This window comes from Athene noctua, chromosome 17 (genome assembly GCF_965140245.1).
Source record: "Athene noctua chromosome 17, bAthNoc1.hap1.1, whole genome shotgun sequence".
Taxonomy (NCBI): Eukaryota; Metazoa; Chordata; class Aves; order Strigiformes; family Strigidae; genus Athene; species Athene noctua.
The window spans coordinates 1,484,453-1,503,329 of record NC_134053.1 but is presented as its reverse complement, the minus strand read 5'-3'; the positions used below and the strand labels follow the sequence as shown (position 1 = coordinate 1,503,329).

Below are 18,877 nucleotides of genomic sequence, written 5' to 3'. Positions count from 1 at the left end.
CTGAGCCTCCGCCGGGTTCGTGTCCCGAAGCCTGTGCCACCCGCCGCAGGCAGGAATGTTTGTCTCTCAGATGCTTGTTGCTTCCAACTAGAACAGGTTCTTGTGGGAAGAAACCACGCAGCGTGTCCTCCCTGCGGTGCCGTGCCCGCTGGGGGCCAGGACGATGGCAAACCCGTGACTGGGGTAGTAACTGCTGGGCTTCTCCCTCTGTTAACAGAGCTGGTGTACGATGACGTGTTCGCCGTCTGGGAGACCATCTGGGCAGCTGCACACGTTTCCTCTGCACATTACGTGCTCTTCATAGCCCTGGCTTTGGTGGAAATGTACCGGGACATCATTTTGGAGAACAACATGGATTTTACAGACATCATCAAGTTTTTCAACGGTACAGCTTGTGTTCTCTTGGGCTGAATTTGTGGCAGCTGCTCTGATGTAGGCAGCACACGTCTGACTATAGACAGTCATGGCTGGGCCATACTGGTAAATGTTTTAAGACAAAGAGAGCAGCGTGTGGCTGTGCGATGCTGGTGCTTGGAGCACGATGGTAAAGAGACCCCTTTGCCCCAGTCGGGCTCGGGGGGTGTCTGGTGGTGCCATCCTTGGGCTCCCTGCTGGCTGCCATCCCGGGCTGGGTGATGGTGGCTCCTCAGTCGGGGGTCCCTGCGCGGGAACTCGGGCAGGAGTTGGCAGCCTGGGCTGAGCAGCAGAGCGCTGCGAGGCCGGGGCTCCCTGCGAGGCACCGGCCGCTCGGGTCTAACCCCCCGGGGCCTTCCTTCTGCCTCTGTTCCAGAAATGGCCGAGCGACACAACACCAAGCAGATCCTGAAGCTGGCTCGGGACCTCGTCTACAAAGTCCAGACTCTGATCGAGAACAAGTGAAGGCCGTGGGGAAGACGAGGCATCCAGACGAAGAGCCGGGACTCCCCTTCGATGCTTCCTCCCCTTCTCCTTTGTCTCCCAGTGCCACGCCTGTGGAAGTGAGGTAGTTGGACACACGCTGCTGTCTGTACTGGAAGTACCCTTAGCGCTCCAAGTGCTGTGGTCAGTGTTAGGTCCGGGGGCCCCGGCTCAGCTCTTCGCAGCCTTCTTCAGTGACGTAACCAAAGATCCGTACGATTGCATTTCCTTGCTGAGGACTCTCCTTGGAAGCAGGACGCGGGCAGTCGCTGCCTTGCCTCGCTGCAGCAAGCGGGGTGTCCCCCCCCCCACAACCGCCGAGGCGGCTGCCAGCGCCCCGGCTCCGAGCTGGGGGCTGCGGGGGCCGAGCTGCGGCGCTCCTGTCGCTCCGCACCCCCTGTCCCAGGGGAGTAAACCTGCTGCCTCGCGCGCCCCTGCCCCGTGGCACGGGGAGGCGGGGGCCAGCCCTGCAGCCTGAGCAACACCGGGGTGCTGCCAGCGCCCGCTTTCTTACCGAGATCATGAGGTTCTGCCAGGAACAGAGAGGGACTTTGATCACGGAGATTCCTCTTCTTTTGATCTTGTCCCTTGATCCATAGCATCCCCTTTAGTATTTTCATTTTTTTTTAGGGCTCTGTTCTCTCCCCGGGATTTTTACGTTGTTTGTTAATACAATATCTGAGCACACAAGAGTTTCATCTCTGGATGGATTTTTAGAAGAGCTCTGAATTCAGCATTGGGTTTTTCTGTCAAAATCCAGCCTCTGTAACGCTCTGAACACTGGTAAATCTGGTCCTAACCTCCTCTGGGAACTCTAGACTTGAGGTTTTCTCACCTGCCTTACTCTAGCTGCTCGTATTAGGAGTCTGGTCTCCTTATGGTCCCTCTGCAGCCCCGGTTTGGGGAGGGCTCCTCAGGGGGACAAGTCAGAGCTCCGACTGCGGGGACTGTCCTGACTTTCCCTCTGGAGGTGCCCATCTCTTCCTCTGTTAATTATAAGACCAGCTGCTCAAAGCTAGACAGTGCAAACCATCCCCTTGGTGCCTGCAGGTTTTCTGTGTGCTTCTGGGGCTGGCTGCGGAGCCCCCTAAGTCCACTGAAAGTCTCCAGTTAGGTCTTGGTGGGCTTCTTTCACACGCCTGTGAAGAGGAAAAGAGCCCAAGGTCCCTGAGTGGTCTTTGCTTTTGGAAGATGCACTTTTGCGGCCGCTGTTCCTGCAGTGGCTCTCCAGCGTCGCAGCCCCTGGAGCACACTGCATGAAGTGCCTCTCCAGCACTACCAGCGTGAGAGCTGAGCTGCTGTGCTGTGCCACGGCTGCGCGACGGAGGGTTTGGATTCATTTTTCAACTCAGGTAAAAACAATAAAGGGAAAGGAAGAGGGGCGGGTTGGTGGTAGGTCCACTTCAGCCAGGGAGGGCTTTGTCACGGCCACAGAAGGCTGCCGTGAACGTGTGCTTTCAGCAGCAGGGAAGACGCTGGGTTGTAGCTCTCTCTAAGGGTACTTTCTCTCGAGTTTTGCTGCAAAAATTTGTGTTCCCCCTCCGTGCGATGTGTGGTGTGTGTGTGTGTGTGCTCTCCTCCTCCCCTCTGCAAGACAAGGCCCTGCTCTTTTGCTGTTGGAGTGCTGCTCACCAGAAGGGAAAAGGGGCCCTTCCCTCCTTCTGGGGAACATCTGTGTGCTGACTGTGTTTTGTATTTATTTGTGGCATGTGTCAGATGTTGCTTGCAGAGAAGAGACAGATGTGAATCTGCAGAAGAGAAAACGGCTGTTCAGAAAAGTTCTGCAGAGCGTGCTGAGGTGGTTTTCAGTTTCTGAGCAAACGGGCTCAATGTGTCTGCAGTTCTGGGACACGGAGGCTGCAGTAGAAAAACCAGGGAATGGTGGTGAAGTGAACCCTTTGGGGAAGAGGCTGCAGCAGGGGGTGAGAGCAATGGGGAGCCCCTGGTGTCTCTCCATCCCAGCAGGCAAATGGGTGCCAAGAATCTCGGAAAGGCTTTGGAGCAGTTTTCTGCAGCAGATCTCCAAAGAGCGCTTGGTCTGGGGTAGCACAGGAAACAAAAGCTTCAAATCTGCCAGGTCGCGTGTGAGTCTCTCATCTTTCCACAAAGCAGAGCGAAAAGCTCGTGCCTGCCCCGCCAGGCTGTTGCTGTTCCCTCCAGGTCCTAGGACAGGTAACGTTTGGCTGCATCGCCCTCTCCGAAGGGAGAGTGCTCTGCCCTCCCCTCCTGCGGGACGGGAACCAGTGGGTCAGCTTGAGCATGGTCCTATCAAGCAACATCACTGACACTTTTATCTTTCAAGCTTCTGTTTTTCTTTCCTTGGTTTTTAAACAAAAACAGCCAAGAAATTCTGCACAATATTTGCTGTCTGTATTAACTGAGAGTGTCTTTGGGCCGCTCAATAGCAGTGTTTTTTGAATAACTTCTCGGGGGGGGGGGAAAGTATTTATTTATTGATTGTACATTACTGTGTGTCCTTGTATACTGAAGTGTGTGAGTGTGTGTTGTTATGCAAATGGAGATATATCTTTTCAATGTTCTTCACGATATCTTGTAAATGTTTACCAGAAAATCGTGTCTATATATAGTATATATATACAGTATAGAGAGAAAAGATGTGAATTAAGTGGGTTATTTTTTGAGGGGGGGGTGGGGGTGGGGGGAAAGAAATCTTTTGCTCCTAAGAACTGTGTGGTTTCTAGAGCACCTATTCCATGATGTGCCAATCTGTCACTGTCCCTGTGCTGTGAGAATTGTTCTGGTATGGCAACAGGAAGCCCAGAGCAGAACCACCGTCAGGACCTCAACTGGGCTCGGTTTTAGTTCTGACTTTAAAACTGGAAAAGAAGAAAAAAGGGAGGAGGAAAAAAAAGAAAAAAAAAGCTTTGTTCTGGCTACGGTGCTGAGTCGAGTCTGCAGGAGCTGCTCGGGCTGTGCCTGCCCTGGGATTAGCTTTGGGTCAGAGCGGTTGCAGAGTTGAGGGTCGCAGAGAAATGGGACAGCCCACAGAATACGGTACCAGCGTCAGGAGTAAAGTCCTTCTCCTTTGCAGCTGATCGTGCCGTTTGTTAGGAAGGGGCTTTACGGGACCTGTGCAGAGCCGAGCTCTGCCGCAGGCAGCGCCTGCAGCTCCAGCTCCTCCACAATCACCAAAACCCCTCGGCTCCCCAGTGCTCCGCGGGGCCTCGGGGCTGAACCTGGAGCTCCAGCTTTGTGTCCCCGTGCAGACCCGAGCCAGCAGCCCTGGGCCGTGTCCAGCCCTGCGCTGGCGGACGGTGCTGCCGGACCCTGCCAGACGCTGCCAGACCCTGTGCGCGGGCACAGGCAGGGCAGCGGGCGCGGGAGGCCCCGGACAGGCCGTGTGTGTTGGTCCCTGCGCCGTGTCGAGCGTCTCGGAAGCGGCGGGGCGCAGGAGCTGTGTCCTGGCTCAGGTCTGCCCGCAGGGAGGCAACCCCAGGAGCCTGGGCCTCGAGATCTGGTCGACGGTTAAAAGCTGCTAAAAATGTCAGCGAAGGTTTTTGTCGTGCAGCTGTTTGTAGGCCCTCTCCTGCCTGGCTCTGCCCTCTGCCACATCACCCCGAGGTAGAAGCGTTACTCCGGGTTTCCGACAGCGTGAATCCTCGTGGCCCTGGGTGCTGTCCCGGCTCCGTCCCGGCTCTTCACGGCGGAGGGAGCAGCCGGTCTGGGGGAACGCGTTGCCCATATACAGGCATTTTCTCTGGCTCCTCGGGGGAGAGGAATGTCTCGTCCCCGCAGCTCTGTGCAGCTGAAATCCACCGCCTGCCACGGCACTGCGGGCCCTGGGGGACGTGGGATCGAGCTGCTGCTCCTCCTGCTCGGGGCCGCTGCGTCCCCGTCACCCCGCTTGCCCCCAGCCCGCGCTCCCCACCCTCCAGAGCTGAGCCCCGGTGAAGGATGGGCCGAGCTCTTCCACCCGCAGAGCATCCGCAGGGGGTGTGGGGTTTTCCATTTATCTTCTTTGTTGGAGCTGCTCAGCTCGCAGATAATCCCGTGGTGTTTAAATACAGAGAGTGTTTGTGCCCCGCGTTCCCCCGCGGGAGTCACGGACGGATCCTCTTTCTGCATTTGAGCTTTCTACTGGTGCAGCCGACCCGTAACTCTTGGTCCCCATCTCTTAGTGTTGCTCACGTGAACACTTCAGAAGTTGTCTTTGTTCCTAAACGTGTGATTTTTATAGGCGTTTTACCGAGTCTCTCGCTTTGCTATTAACATTTTCTGTGAAGACTGAGAGGGTTTCTTGCACGGGAACTTCCTGCAGCCACCCGTTCTGCTCTCATCCAGCCTCATACATTCTGAATGTCCCTTAACATTTCCAAATATTCCTTTTATTCTAACTAGAGCCAGCAGTAGAAGGGCAGGTCTTGGCAACATTGTCACTGAGAAGTAAAAAACAGATGAAGAGCAGTGACTGCTCTTGGTGTGGTACCTTGGAATCGCAGTTCTGGTGGGCACCCATCCGTGGGCAAGCTGAGCCCATCCCTAAATCCCACCTTGGAGGCACAAGCCTTGTGGCCAAGCGCAATTTATGGGATGAGATTCTTCTTATTCTTTCTCCTTTATTTGTTTGTTTACTTATTTTAACCTGGTTGGCAAGTTTTCCTTTCTTTCCCCATTTAGTAGCTGGCTAATTCTCTGCACTGGGAGCCACTGTGGCTAACAGTCCTCAGAACAGTTATGGGACCAGTTTCAGGATTCTCATCACGTAAGTTTGCTTTAAAAAATACCTTCGGCTGTCTTAAATTGCTGCTCTCTCTTGTGGCATTGCTGTCCAGCTAATGGTAGCCTCAGAGTCTGTCCATCAGTAGGGCCAAAATGATTCTCATTTCATCTAAACATGTGTCAAATATCTTTCACTCTGGGAATTTTCACAAGTACCGAGCAGTTCTGGGCACATTTTCAGCATTTTACTGTCGTGTGAGCACAAACTGATAGTGAAGGAGCACAACTTAGAGGTGAAGTGACAGTTTGCTCGCAATAGGGAAGGGTCTAACTCTCGCCAGAACCAGTTTTCAGAAATTCTCATAGAGGTTTTCAGATACCATGAAGAGGATAAAATGCCACTCAGCGTTCCCTGCTCCTTCAGGCGCTCCAGCGGTCTCCGCTGGAGGTTGTTGCCCTCGTTGTCTGCCCCCAAATAAACACATATCACAATTAAGGCACCTGAAGCCTTTGTGCTCCCTGGTCCCACCATGTTTATGTTTCATGGTGGCAGCGTGGGCCAAAGGTGAGGTGTTGTGGTGCCATAGCTGCGTGTTTGGGTTTCTTCTAAACTTTGAATCCCGAATTTCCTGGAGAATGTACGTTGATGGAATAGCCATAGCAGTCTTTTAACAGCTGTCTCAGATGGGTGATAACCATATTCAACCTTAAATTCCCGTTCAGTGGTTTAAGAACTTGCTTTTTAAAATTGATTTTGCTTGCGGAGGTGGAGCTGGGGGTGACAGCCTCTGCTCCCGAGGCGCTGACACGGGAAGGGCTGTGTCCCCACCAGCTGCGGGGCCGACCCTGCAAGGAAGGCCACTTGTCATCAGCTTTTTTGTAAAAGCACCTTTTAATTTTTTTTTTTTTTTAATAAGTCAAAGCTAAAATTTAAACTATGCACAAGGTCTCAAAAGCTATGTGGGAGTTTTAAGAAAATCAGTGTGGCTTCACTGCTGAGGAAGTGAAAGAATTGAAAATTTTAACACTGGGTACTGAGATACTAAAAACTTCATGATGGTGTAAGAAGATCTACTTAAATTCTTAGAAATCCAGTCTCTTCTTGGAGGGTGATTCCCAGGAGCCAGGGAAGGAGAAAGCTGGTTTTCACAAACAGCATTAAGGAAAATTTTTGTTGAAAATCCAACTCGGTTGTAACCTTAGACCCACGATTGTCACTTCCCGAGGGCTTGAGTGTGTTCTGGGGACTTGGCGGGGCGAGCGGGTGACGCGGGGCTGTCACCCCGCTGCGGCTCTCGGGGACGGGGCTTCCCCTCACCAGCGGGGTTATGAATGTATCTGATGTACCCGCATTAGACTTTTATGTTGCCCTACACTGAATTGCTGCTTTTCTATGTTGAATGCCATTTTGGTCTCTGGGAGTTGCTCTATCTGAGCTTAATGAGCACTACAGCTTTTAATCTATTTGTAGAAGTGCTGCTAATGTTCTTAGAATATTTGAATTCCACAATGTGGTATAATATCTGTTTTATATTATTTTATTCATGCTTTTTTTTTTTTTTTTTAAATGTAAACTGTTCCTTATTGTTGTTCAGAAAGGAAAAATTAAAGCTCTATTCTCTATGGTTAATGTATTTTCAAATCAATAAAATCCTGGTGGTTCTTTCCGGCTGCGCAGTCCCTGGGAAGTCGGCACAGGTGGGGTGAACCCTGACAGGGCAGCGCTGGCCCCTTCGGAATTGCTGCTGCCGAGAGCACGGGGGGGAACTGCTGCACCCAAAAACGGGCAGCGGGGGGATGCTCAGGGGCTTTTCTCCTCATTTTGACGACAAATTTCTACTTCCCTCCTCAGCGTACCTGCTCCTTGTTGCTAGAAAAACTCAGAGGTTTTTTAACGAGTGCTCAGAGCCACGGGAAAATACCAAGTCCTGTAGCAACTTTGGTCTGGAAAAAGCTCCTCCCGTTGCTGGATGCGCGTTGGCGAACGCTGACTGGTGCCATTAATGAAACAGTAATTCCAGTGGAGTTAATCTGCACTGAGCTATTTCTGTGCTCGCTAAGCTGCTGACAAGGAAATTTTCAAAGTCAGAATCAGCGCGTGGCCCGAGATCTTCTAGAGCAGAATCTTTCACCTCCCTCCCCGGCCCCAGCCCCTCTGCGGGGGGGGCACAGGGCTCTCTCAGAGGTTACTGGTGGCTCCGCGCAGCACCCCGAGGCCTGTGGGGTTTAGGTCAGGCCTGAGCAGGGCGTGATGCTCCTCGGCAGCCCGGCGGGGTGGAGGGGCTGGGGCAGAGCTTCTGCTCCTTCCCCCCCCCCCCAGGGCATTTTGGGCAACCATCTGCTCCACTTGCTCGCCGGCCAAGTGACTTGTCTGGGGCCAAGGCCAAGTTTGACCAAGACCCTGCGTGTGCGGGGCGGGGGACCGTCCCCTCCGTCCTTCCTCTCGCTGTGCCCCTCCCTGGTAGCGTGGGGAGTTCAGACCGGGGAGGGTGAAGGTGAAATAGAGAGGGGAAAGGCTGCCAGGCGCTAGGGACGGGCTGGGCCGGCTCCTGTGCCCGCGGGGAGGTGGCGGAGGGTGAGGGCAGCTCCTGGGGCGAGGGCAGCTCCTGGCCGTGGTGGTTTATACCTGGTGTGATCCTCCGCTGCCACAGACGGGGCGTGCGGAAGGCAAGGGAGCATTAGTGCCTCAAATGACCTTGGACTTGATCTCGTTAGCTTGCCTTCGTTATTTCCTGGTCTGGCTCTAGACCTTTAAACCCGTCACGATAGGAGAGGCTGCGGCGCCTTTCTGGCTGCAGGCGAGCGGGTGACGGGAGCGACAAGTTTCTCATTAAAAAAAGCAGGGAGGGTGAGAGCGGGGTGGGGGCTCAGGGCTGGCGCCTGTCACCCCCGGAGACCCCAGAAGGTCTTTGGGTGCTCAGGGGGGGCTTCCCTGGGGAGGCTGTCATGCGTGGGAGCGGGGACGGGGCGAACCCCGGCTCCGGGGCCTTCGGCCGCCTCGGAGCGACGTCGCGTCCGTGTGTCCGTCCCCCAGAAGGGGTTTGTGTCAGCCTGAGCATCGTGTTTTACACAGCACCAACCCGGGTTAAACGCTCTGCTGAAAATGGGACAGGAGTGAAAGCAAGACGGGATGGTAGCTCCAGATTCCTGCCTCTACGTACTTACGAGAAGAGGCTTAATTAAATAAAACCTGGTATTTAATTAATCCTTAATATGTTTGCTTCTTGGGGCATGTTTGCTCTAATGGCACAGCACCAGTTCTTAGTGCAGCCTAATTGATTTCCAGGGAGCTCACAGTTAAGAACTTCAAAAGGGTGATGAAGACACTCCCCAAAGACGCGTAGTTTGCAAAACGTCAGGGTGGGATTCAACGAGCCCTTGCAAATGTGTTAATTACCTGATATTAATTGCCAATCTAATCAGAAAAGACCAGATCCCCAACGTGCAAAAGCAGAAATGCCCTGTATGTGTGGTGGGGAGAGACGGGCAAAAATCCTGCCGTTCAGATGGAGGGAAGTAAATGATCCTAAAAGTGAATTACATTAATTTTTAACTCGGGATACTTTCTCACAAAAGCAGATATCCCGAGGTTGTGCTTTGAAGTGCACTTAGGCACAGCCCCGAGCTCTCTGTCAGAGTTGCTGCCTGGGTGCAGCGGGGGGGCCGGCAGCCTGCGCAGCCGCTCCCCAACGCCGCGTTCCCCATGGGGTGCCCTGGGCTGCCCTTCAGGAGATGCTTCACCACCAGCCGGTGGCGGAGGGTGGCGGCAGCCCCGGTATTTAAATCTGGTCGGTTTTGATCCTCTGCTGCCCCAGTCTGAGCCCTCAGGCTGCCGGTGCGAAGGCAGCGACTGCGGCTGACAAACCAGTTTTACCTGGCACCTACCCAGGGCAGCCCAAGGCGGTGGCTGTGACTGAGGGGTGAGGGGGTAGGCCTGGCCTGGCAGGGTGAGGGGCTGCACTGGTAAACCCAGCCTAGCGGAGGTGAGGGCACTACGCTGGTAAACCCAGCCTGGGGTCTGTATTGGTAAGCCCAGCCTGGTGAGAATGAGCGGGGGCTGTGTTGGTAAGCCTGGCCTGGCACGGGTGAGGGGATGCGTTGATAAACCCAGGATGGGGACTGTGTTGGTAAGCCTGGCCTGGCAGGGGTGAGGGGCTGTGTTGGTAAACCCAGTTGGGCTGTGTCAGTAAACCCAGTCTGGGGCTGTGTTGGTAAGCCCAGCCTGTGGGGCTGTGTGTGTTGGTAAACCCACTCTGGGGGCTCTGTGTGTCACTAAGCCCAGTCTGGGGGCTCTGTGTGTTGCTAAGACCAGCCTGGGGGCTCTGTGTGTTGGTAAGCCCAGCCTGGGGGTTCTGTGTGTCAGTAAGCCCAGCCTGTGGGCTGTGTGTGTTGCTAAGCTCAGTCTGGGGGCTCTGTGTGTTGCTAAACCCAGCCTGGGGGCTGTGTGTGCTGCTAAGCCCAGCCTGGGGGCTGTGTGTGTTGCTAAGCCCGTCCCTGCAGCACCAGGTGCAGCCTCGGCCGTGGCTGCAGCAGCCGGGACGGAGCAGGCGTATTTACAGCACGTTGTTAACACGCATGAACGCACTGGGTAAATCTCAGCACAAAGTACTTCTAGTCCCAACACCTGAGCCTGCTAAGCTCTGCTCTGGCCCCTTAACAGCTGGGTTGGGGGGCTCCAACACCTATTTCAGCGATGCCTTTTTTCAAAGGGAAATAAAACCAGTTTACAAAGACTTACCCGCAGCTGGGTGACGCGATACCCGGGCAAATCCTTTGGAGAGCCCCGTTCCCCCCCGGCCAGCAGGTCTCAGCGCTCCCGGGGGCGCGGCGGCACCCACGGTGCTGAGCCCTGGGTCCCCGTCCTGCCCCGCGGCGCCCCGGCCCGGGGAGGGACACGGGGGTTCGGAGCCTCCTTCGGGATTTGCGTGCGGTGGCTGTGATGGAGCTGAGGCACGGCTGTACCTCACAGCCATGAAAAACGAGCTCAGATCCGGGAGACTAAAGGGCAGGGACGTGTGAAGGCGTTTCTTAAGCACAAGGAAGAGGAGTGCTTTTTCCCGGAGCATTTTGCAGAAAGTGAAAGCATTTCTCCCGCACCTTCAGCAGCGTTAGCACGACATGTAAGTGCTCACATTATTTATCAGAAAGCTCTCAGCTAGGATAGAGCATCTGTGCTGGTTTAAAGGCATTTTCCGAGTAGCTTCCAGGAGTTCAGCGAGGCTGTTGGGGAGCGAGATGCCGTCGTCACTGCGAGGGGCTCAAGGCTCAGCCCACGGTCTCGGGTTTAGCGACTGAGCCGGCCGTGGGGTGGGCAAGTTTATCTGAGCTTTTATTAGTTCAGCAAATGGAACACGGATCCTCGCCTTTATCACTTCGACTAACAACGTGTTGTTGTTGGCTGAGTTAACAGGAGTGCGAGCTGAAATCTGAGTCACTCTTCTGCTTGGGAAAACAAAAACAGACTCCCAGGAAATCTGCTCTCCTTTGTTCTCCCCACAGTCCCCCCACGTCTGACCATGTGCCGGGCGCTGATAGCGCAGGGCGGGCTCCCGGCCGGGATGGGTGCCGTGTCCGCGCCCAAACCAGCTGGGCCAAAACTGACTGAGATTATATAATTGGCAAAAATTCCACACCCACTGACTTTTCACTCTGATGCAATCAAACCTCCACTACAGTGCAATCTAACAACTCCTTCCTACTGAAGAGCATTATACATACAAATTTGATGCTCAATTATCCTTGGTTTTTCGTCAGGGATTTCTGGCTGTAGCTGCTTTCAGCAGCTGAGGTTTGACAACCTTTGCCTTGCTGAATTTCTCCTTTCTGGAGGGAGAAGTATTTTGTGGATACTGAAGGTAAAACGCTGCGGGGACCGTGTGCCCATCGGAGCGGGGGGGATGCCCTTTCCAGGCCTGCAGCTGGGGCTGCTCAGCACCCCGGCAGAGCTCGACCTTCACAGGGGCACACAGGAGGCGGCTGACATCGGACCGTGTGTTTTACAGACTCTCCTGCATTTCTTCTCCCAGCCCTGCTCCCCTTTAAATCAGGAGTCAAACCTGGAGGGGGAAGAGGAAGCAATGGGGGTCCTGTGGCCAGGGGGGCTTTTTTCAGGAGGGCTGTGCCCTCCGCTGTGCTCTGAGCCGGGCGCTCGGTGCTCTCCGGGTACCTCTGTGCTGATTTTCATGGTGGATGAACACAAACTGGTGGGAAAGGAGCTCTTAAGGACCCCTGCCGTGGTGGTGATGGGGAGTAGGAGGATTTTCTGCTTTCCTTTTTGCAGATTGTCTGTAGTTGGCAGTGGAGCACCTTCCTGCAGTACTTAATGCCTGGGATGTGCAGGGAGCTCCTGGCCGGTTCCTCCTGGGGCCTCATCCTGAACCTCCACCGATAGTTTGGGCTTTCATGGGAGAGCTTTGTGGAGGGCTGCACGACAGGGCACTGAAGTGCTTCACTGCTTGGAGCCAGAGCATTTCGAAGCCCCGTGGGCCTGAGAAGAGCAGATGCTTGTTCCCCAGATGCAGACGAAGTGTTTTTTGCATACATCTCCACCTCTTCGTAACAGGAGCAACTGGCTCAGCGGGAAGAGACGGAGATTGTTCGTGGCTGGGACAGAGGAGGGAACCTCACCCTGCAGCTGTTGGGAAGCAGCAGTGGGGTTTGCCTGGATGCCCCCACCGCCTCCTGTGGCCTGAGCTCAGGTTCCAGGAGCACAAGGCAGCGGTTTGGCAGGCGCTCCGTGTGACATATGCAATTAACCCACTTCTCCACTACAGGGCACTGACAGACTACGCCAGAGGAACCAGCTCACCCCAGCAGCCCCGCTGGTACCTGCAACACGCGCTGTCATTCACTGTCCTGCGGAATTCTTTAAGTTTAATTCCGACCAGGTCCCAGCCTGGTTGTTAATTGTATGGTAGAGAGGACAAACAGTGGCATTACCCATCTGAGAAGCAGAGGAAACTGGTGCCTCAGCCTGGCAGAGCCTTTTGGTGGTTTGATGGCCAAGACAAAGGGCCTGTCGTCCCTTCCTGAGCGTGGGCGCCCCTCGGCCGTCCATCGCCCGCGCATCATCGCACTGATGGTTCTGGTGAAATCATAAACCAAAGGTTCAAAGCTCAACTGTCCGTGAGAGATGGGTCTGGCAGTGTCTGTTTGCTATTGCCATCCACACCGCAGGGTGGAATTACAGCTCTAATTCATATACATGGGGTGATCGAACAGGACTCTGCGTTTAACTCTGCCCATAGATTGCGGTAAACTCCAGTCCTTGCTGATAAACGCAGTGGGAGAAAGGCTCATGCAGGGGCCCGTGTCTCCTGCCCGGTGTCAGAGCTGGGGTGCGAGGGCTCAGCGTGGGGGCCGGTGGGGTACCCGGCTCCCCGCAGCTCACTGCAGGTCCCGCGGCTCCCCGCTCCGTGCTGGGCCCACACCACAGCCGTTCCCTTTCCCACTCGGTCGGGATGTCCCCGGGGCAGCAGGGGCTGAGTGAGGGTGAGGATACGGCCCCTCCAGGTTCACACGGGAGGCTCGTCGAGACCAGGCCTGCTCCACGCCACTGCCTCTACCCCGCAGCTCTGCAATCCCGCCGGCGCAGCTGCTGCTGCCTCTGGCCTGCTGGGGCTTGAAGCATCGAGAGTTTTTGTGGCTACTTTGAAGCTCCCAGGTCTCGTCTCCCCGGGCGTTTGCAAAGGCACATGCTGAGGTTCCTCCTCAGACAGTGGGAAACGAGGCAGCAGGTTCCTGGGAACGAGTCTGCTCTTCTTGAAGTCGTCCATTTGAATGCAGCCTCCCAGAGGCCCTGGAGCCGCGGGAGCCTGGCTTGGCCAGTTCTCTGGCTGTGTCGCCGCATGTGGGTGTTTCTGTGGAGGGTGCTGCCATTAGAGCGGCTCCTGAATAACTGATCAGGCGATTTAATTGTTTCACATTACTTGCTGAAAAGCCCCATGCACTAGAGCAGGGGTTCCCAAGCCATGGGTGAAACAAGAACCACTTCAAAGGGGCGTAAGAAGCAGTACCACCCTCTCTGCAGAGGCACGATCCGAGCTATGGATCCCCCTTTTCTGTACGGGCAGAGACCTGTCGCCAGCAACAGCCTGAGCTGCAGGGTGGGTGCTGGCACGGAGGTGACGGCTGCCAGGCTGCCGGGGAGGGGTGCTGGGGGGGATAGGTGGGTGACGGGATGGGTTAAGTCTTGGTTTCTGGAAAAGAGAAAGGCAAATGAGTCATGGAATTGGGATCCCTCTGTGTTTGCATGTGTGGTGAAGATAAAAGGATTGCTAAGGTGGGGAAAAGACATCCTGATTTAGGAGCAAGGGGGATCTGTGGGAAAGGGATCTTAATTTAAATGGGATGTGAGGCTGTACAAGGGTGGGGACAGAGGAGGTGAGGCACGCTCGTTTATTCCTGCAGCTGTTGCAGGGCTGGATGTTTTTGCTGCCGAAACCCTCATCCATGCACCTGCTGAGAGGCAGCTACTGTGCACCCGTAGGTGCTAAGGCAATCCAAGAAGTGTCACCTCCCTCACGCAGTGCGGGGACGGGCCACGGAGAGATCAGCCAGCTTGGTTTGCTCAGGACCCCCCGCAAAATGTGAACTGGCTCCCTCGGGGGCTGGTTAATGGCAGATCAGTGAGTTCCCTGCTGCGGGACCTCTCGAGGTCCTGCCAAGAGCTGGGGCGAGGATGCGGAGCTGCCGCCTCCTCCCGGTGCCACAGCATCAGCCCTCGGGCCCGCGCTGCCGTACCCGCCACGGGCCGGGCCCTCCTTTCTCTCGGGGCCGTGGCGTGGGCACTGCCACGAGTCACCAGGCTCCGGCCCTGCCTCGCAGGCCGACTTTGGGCTCCTCCGTCCCACGAAGCCAAAAAGCAGCATTTGGGGCGTTTGAGTTCCTGCGGCCAGGCAGGGCCTTGGAGGGGCCGCCGAGGTGCCCACGGGCGCGTTCAGTCGCCATTGCTGGGCTGAGGAGGAAGGCTCCGGCCTGAGGGGAAACGTGCCTCCCCGGAGGGCTGGGTGCCTGCGGCCGCTGGAGCGCTCTGGGGGCCGGCGGGGGGGCTCTCGCAGGGTCCCTCTCTGCAGCCCAAAGCGCGGGGGGGCCCTGAGCCAGCACCTCACCGGGAAGGGCCGGCGCTGCCCGGGGCGGGGGAGACCCGGGCGCTGGGCGGGGGCGCTGTGCTGCCCGGGGAGGAGGAGGGCGGTGGCACAAGGCCGGGGGGCGGCCGCCTCCATCCGGGCTCCCTCCCTCCGCGCCGGGGCCGGGACGCGAACCCGGGTCCCCCCGGGGTGCGGGAGAGGGCGGCGGGGGGGGGGGGGAGCAGGTGGAGGAGGCGGAGCCGCGCCCGTGACCGGTCCCCGGCTGCGCGCGCAGGGGCCCCGCCCACCCCGGCGCGGTCGCCATGGCAACAGAGGCGCTTCCCGCCGGGCCGGGGCTGCGCGCGCGCCGCCGCCCGCCGCCACCGGCGGCTTCTCCGGCCGCGGGACGAGGGGCCCGGGCCCGCCCCGCCCGGCCCGATCCCCGCCCGGCCCGATCCCCGCCCGGGAGGCGGCGGCGCGCCCTGGCCCGTCCTCCCCTCCGCCCCTCCCGCGGCCCTTCCCGCTGCCCCCGGCAGCCCCTCGCCCCGGGCAGCGCGGAGGGGCGGCTCCCCCGCTCCGTCCCGCCCCGTCCCGCCCCCCCCTCCCGCCTCCCCCGGGTGGGGGTGTCCGGCCGTGCCCGGCCGCTGATCCGCACCTCAGCCGGGCAGGCCGCTGGGCTCCGCCGCGCTCAAACTTAGTTCGGAACTTCCCCGTTGCGGCGGAGTCGGCGCCGTCCCGCCTCGGTTTCTCTGAGGGACGAGCCGGTGCCGCGGCAGGGTAAGTGCTGAGGGGAGCGGCGGCGGCGGGACAAAGGCGGCCCGGGCGGCACCGGGTGGGTCCGGTTCACTCGCCCTGAGGCGCCGCCGCCCCGGGCCCCCCTTCCCGCCTTCCCCCGGGCCGGCTCTGGGGGCGAGGGCGGGAGGGGGGCCCCGGGGCCGTGCTGCCGGTGCCGCTCCCGGTGGCGGGGGGGCGGGCGCACCCCCCGGGGTCTCGGGGGTCAGTGGGGGTCCGTGGCGGTGGTGGTGCCGGGCTCGCTTCGCTGCTGGTTTTTCACTGCGTCAGAGCCAAGGGCGAGGGGAGAAGTTGGGTCCTCGCCGGCGTGTGCTCCGAGTGGGGAAGAAAAAAAAAAACCCAACCCCAAAAGCCGCTTCATCGCTTGGTGCTTTTTCCACCGAGCCTCTGCGTGGGGCGGTAGGTGGTTTCGTGGTGATTTTGATGGCTCATGGGTGTAATGTTTTGCTGGCGAGCGCTGCAGATTAGAGCCTTATTTTTGTAATCCAAGATGACTTTTGTAAGCGCTGCAATTATCTGTCCCCCCTCTGGATTAGGGACCGTGATGTGCTTGGCGTCCTTAAACCCACAAATAAAGATGCTCCCGCCCCCCCCGAAGAGTTTCCAGCTCCCGCTGGGGTTAACAGCCGCCTGCAGAAGGGACACGGGCGGTCACAAGTGCCCTGTGTGACTCTCTTGGACTTTAGGAGCTCTATCTGCTCCCTAGACTTAGTTTAAAGTGCCGGCTTAAGGTCATGGTGCCGCTTCTCTTCGATCGCAGGTGCACGTACCTTTGCTGGTTGGCGTATCGGCCCGTGCACGTGTGTGTGGTTTTATTTTTGAAGCCCCTCTGACGTTTGGGTGGGCAGGTTTGTATTGCTCCCTTGTGTTACACAACTCATCTGCCCTTTTCCTTCCTAACTCCGAATGTCGGTGACTTATGTGAGGATGGAGGGATGTGGAGTCCCGCTTACGGGTGGGAATAGCTGCCCCAGTTCCCTCGATTTGCGTGGGGCTGTGCGCTGGGATTTGGGAGGGAGCAAAATCGGGGTTCCGACAGGGTGAAGCTAATCTGTGACACCACTTGGTCTCCCGTGCGGTATCGCGTCGAGTCGTCTGAAAAGCTTCGCCTCCCTCGGTCTTTTTGCAGCGTTGTTACTGTGGCGTTTCTCCCGTCTGGAGGTAGGAGATTAATCTTGTGGATTCAGGTATTGACTTGACTTCTATTTCTGTGGTGTAATCCGGGTGATTGCGATTGGTGTGTGAGGAATGGGATTAAGGGAAATCGCACTTGGCAGATGGCGGAGCTCTTCTGTACCATCGTGAGATACCGTCACCTTTTATTATACCTACGGATTTGATTCTCTGGAGTTTATTAGTACAATTCTATGATCGAGTATTGCTCATGATAAAATACTGGTACTGCATTAAAGAAATCGCAGCATACAGCAACTGATATTTTGTCAAAACTGACGCTTTATGCCGCTGTGGTAATTGCAGGCAATTTTCATGGTAGGCTGAAGAGGTAAACTATGTTTCCAGGGTAACTGTGAAGTTGTTTAGCTGCTTCAGAGGTACTTTTTTTTTTGCCAGAATAGAAGGTTGTTGGTATTTTCTTGTCTCTTGTCCATAAATCAGAAGGATTTGCGTCTTTTTAACAACCGCATGGAAATGTTATTTTTCTTTGTTTTCCTGTGACATTTTTAGGGTGTGGTAGGGAAACAGACAATGTATGGCAGAAATGCTAATAAAGTTGCCTGGCAGCAACTGTAAAAATTGTCAAGGAAATTTATGAGCAAGTAAATTTATCAAGCCTTTCTACTTTAGAATAATGAAAGGGGTGGGAATCCCACTGAAATAGAAGATGTAGCTTGTATAGGCGTAGAGTTTCTTGAAAATATACTTGTAAACTTCTATTTCAGGCGATGCTCTGAACTAATTTTAAGCCAAATGTTTCTTTTCCATTATGGAGAAAACACAGAACAAAGTGACTCAGGAGTGTCACGGTACGGAAAGTCAAACCTAGGGCTGTTTTCTAATTCAAATACCTGCGTTTGTCATTTTTTACTATCTCATTTTATATGTGGTAGTAAACGATGTGAATGTCACCAATCCAAGGTTTGTGCTCACGCTGCAGTTCCAGAGGGTGACTCTTTTAGGGCTGGAGGAGAAAGGGCAGAGTACCCACCTCCGCCTGTCCTGACCCGGGCTCTTAACTGACTAGGTGCCAGTGTATTAGGAAAATTTTGATGTCTGATGATTAAACAGTTCATTACCTTTGATCTTTGCCGTACTGAGAGCGATGTACAGCGAGGATTGTGGTGGTGGTTGTTGGTTTTTTTTTTTTTTTAATGCTGTTTCCAACCATGTGTAGCACCGTCATGGTGGATGCTAATCGAGCCCCTTGTGTGTTTGCAGACTCCTTGGACAGTAGTAATATGCTTCCTGATTTCCCCAAAGGAAAAAAAAAAACAACCACAAAACCAACAAAAACTTATGACTTGGAAATAGATTTTATTGAAAGAAAGAATTTCAGACTCTTAAGGACTGTGTTTGGGAAGCCTGCCAGCCCTCACTGCTCCATGGACTGAGCGTAACGTTTAGCCCCCGGGTGGCAGAGGCCAGGCCTGGCCAGGCGGTCCCAGGTAGATGGAGAGCTCGGGAATTCCACCTCCTGGGATTCTTTGCATGGCTCTGTGATTTCACTTGGGTGTTGTCCTGGACTCTGCTCCATTCAGTGCTTCTGTTTCTCTGGCTACTAGATAATTTTGAAACCAGTCATGTCACCTCCCTTCTCTTTCACACGTGCTTGGCTGCTGTGAAGTAGAAAACGAGCTCGCTCTCCTTGGTGAAGAATGTGTTGCTGTGCTCGCTGCCTAGTCCTTTCCTTGGGATTAGCTCTGATCTTTGGTCCTGGAGCTTTCTCTCCTCTGGTAGGTTTTCCAAGTAGCATCAGAGTCAAGTTGATAGAACTAGTGATTTTTCTTCTGTACTTGACTTTTTAAATAGCGGTAAGAAAACTTCTCATAGTCTTGAAAATTTGGGTGTTTAAGTGCTTGTGGGGAATGCTCTGCAGATCTGGGATGCAGAGCTCGGGATCACATTTGAGAGGATTACTCTGAGCTCGTCAGGGATGTGGTACTCTTGTAGCTGCAGAAAACTACCTCTCTCATACCTTTGACTGCTCATGTGTTTAAAAATTGTACTGGTTTCTTGCTGAGGAGTCTCACAGATCAAGATTTTTCTTGAAGTCTTGGTCTCAGATTGATATTCCACAGAAATTGATAACTTGGCGCAGCTCGCTAGCCAGGAGAAGTTTCCTGTGGCAAATGAGTTTGTCCTGATGCGTTGTGTGCTGTGTAGTTACCTAAAAATGTGATTAGTAAAAGGGGGGTGTGTGGGCATGCGTGTCTAAATGCAAGTTTTGAATGTTCTGCGTCTTTTCTTATTTTCAAGCCATT

At 55.4% G+C, this 18,877-nt stretch overlaps 2 protein-coding genes across 7 annotated transcripts in view; both read left to right on the top strand.

The window, feature by feature from the left end:
* Nucleotides 1-7,234, top strand: part of SGSM1 (small G protein signaling modulator 1) — a 44,820-nt gene extending 37,586 nt beyond the window's left edge. For all 3 annotated transcript variants that reach the window (XM_074920695.1, XM_074920696.1, XM_074920697.1), the window contains 2 exons: nt 218-385; nt 791-7,234. In XM_074920695.1, coding sequence (XP_074776796.1) covers nt 218-385; nt 791-879 — 257 coding nt within the window. In that variant the 3' untranslated portion in view covers nt 880-7,234. The remainder of the gene's footprint in view (nt 1-217; nt 386-790) is intronic.
* An 8,030-nt stretch (nt 7,235-15,264) lies between these two features.
* KIAA1671 (KIAA1671 ortholog) overlaps nt 15,265-18,877 on the top strand; it is an 87,137-nt gene continuing 83,524 nt past the window's right edge. For 3 of the 4 annotated variants that reach the window (XM_074920927.1, XM_074920926.1, XM_074920924.1), the window contains exon 1: nt 15,265-15,422. The gene's annotated coding sequence lies outside the window, so the exon portion shown is untranslated. Of the gene's footprint in view, nt 15,423-18,317; nt 18,350-18,877 lie in introns of those variants that run through there. The other variant, XM_074920925.1, reaches the window with a different exon arrangement.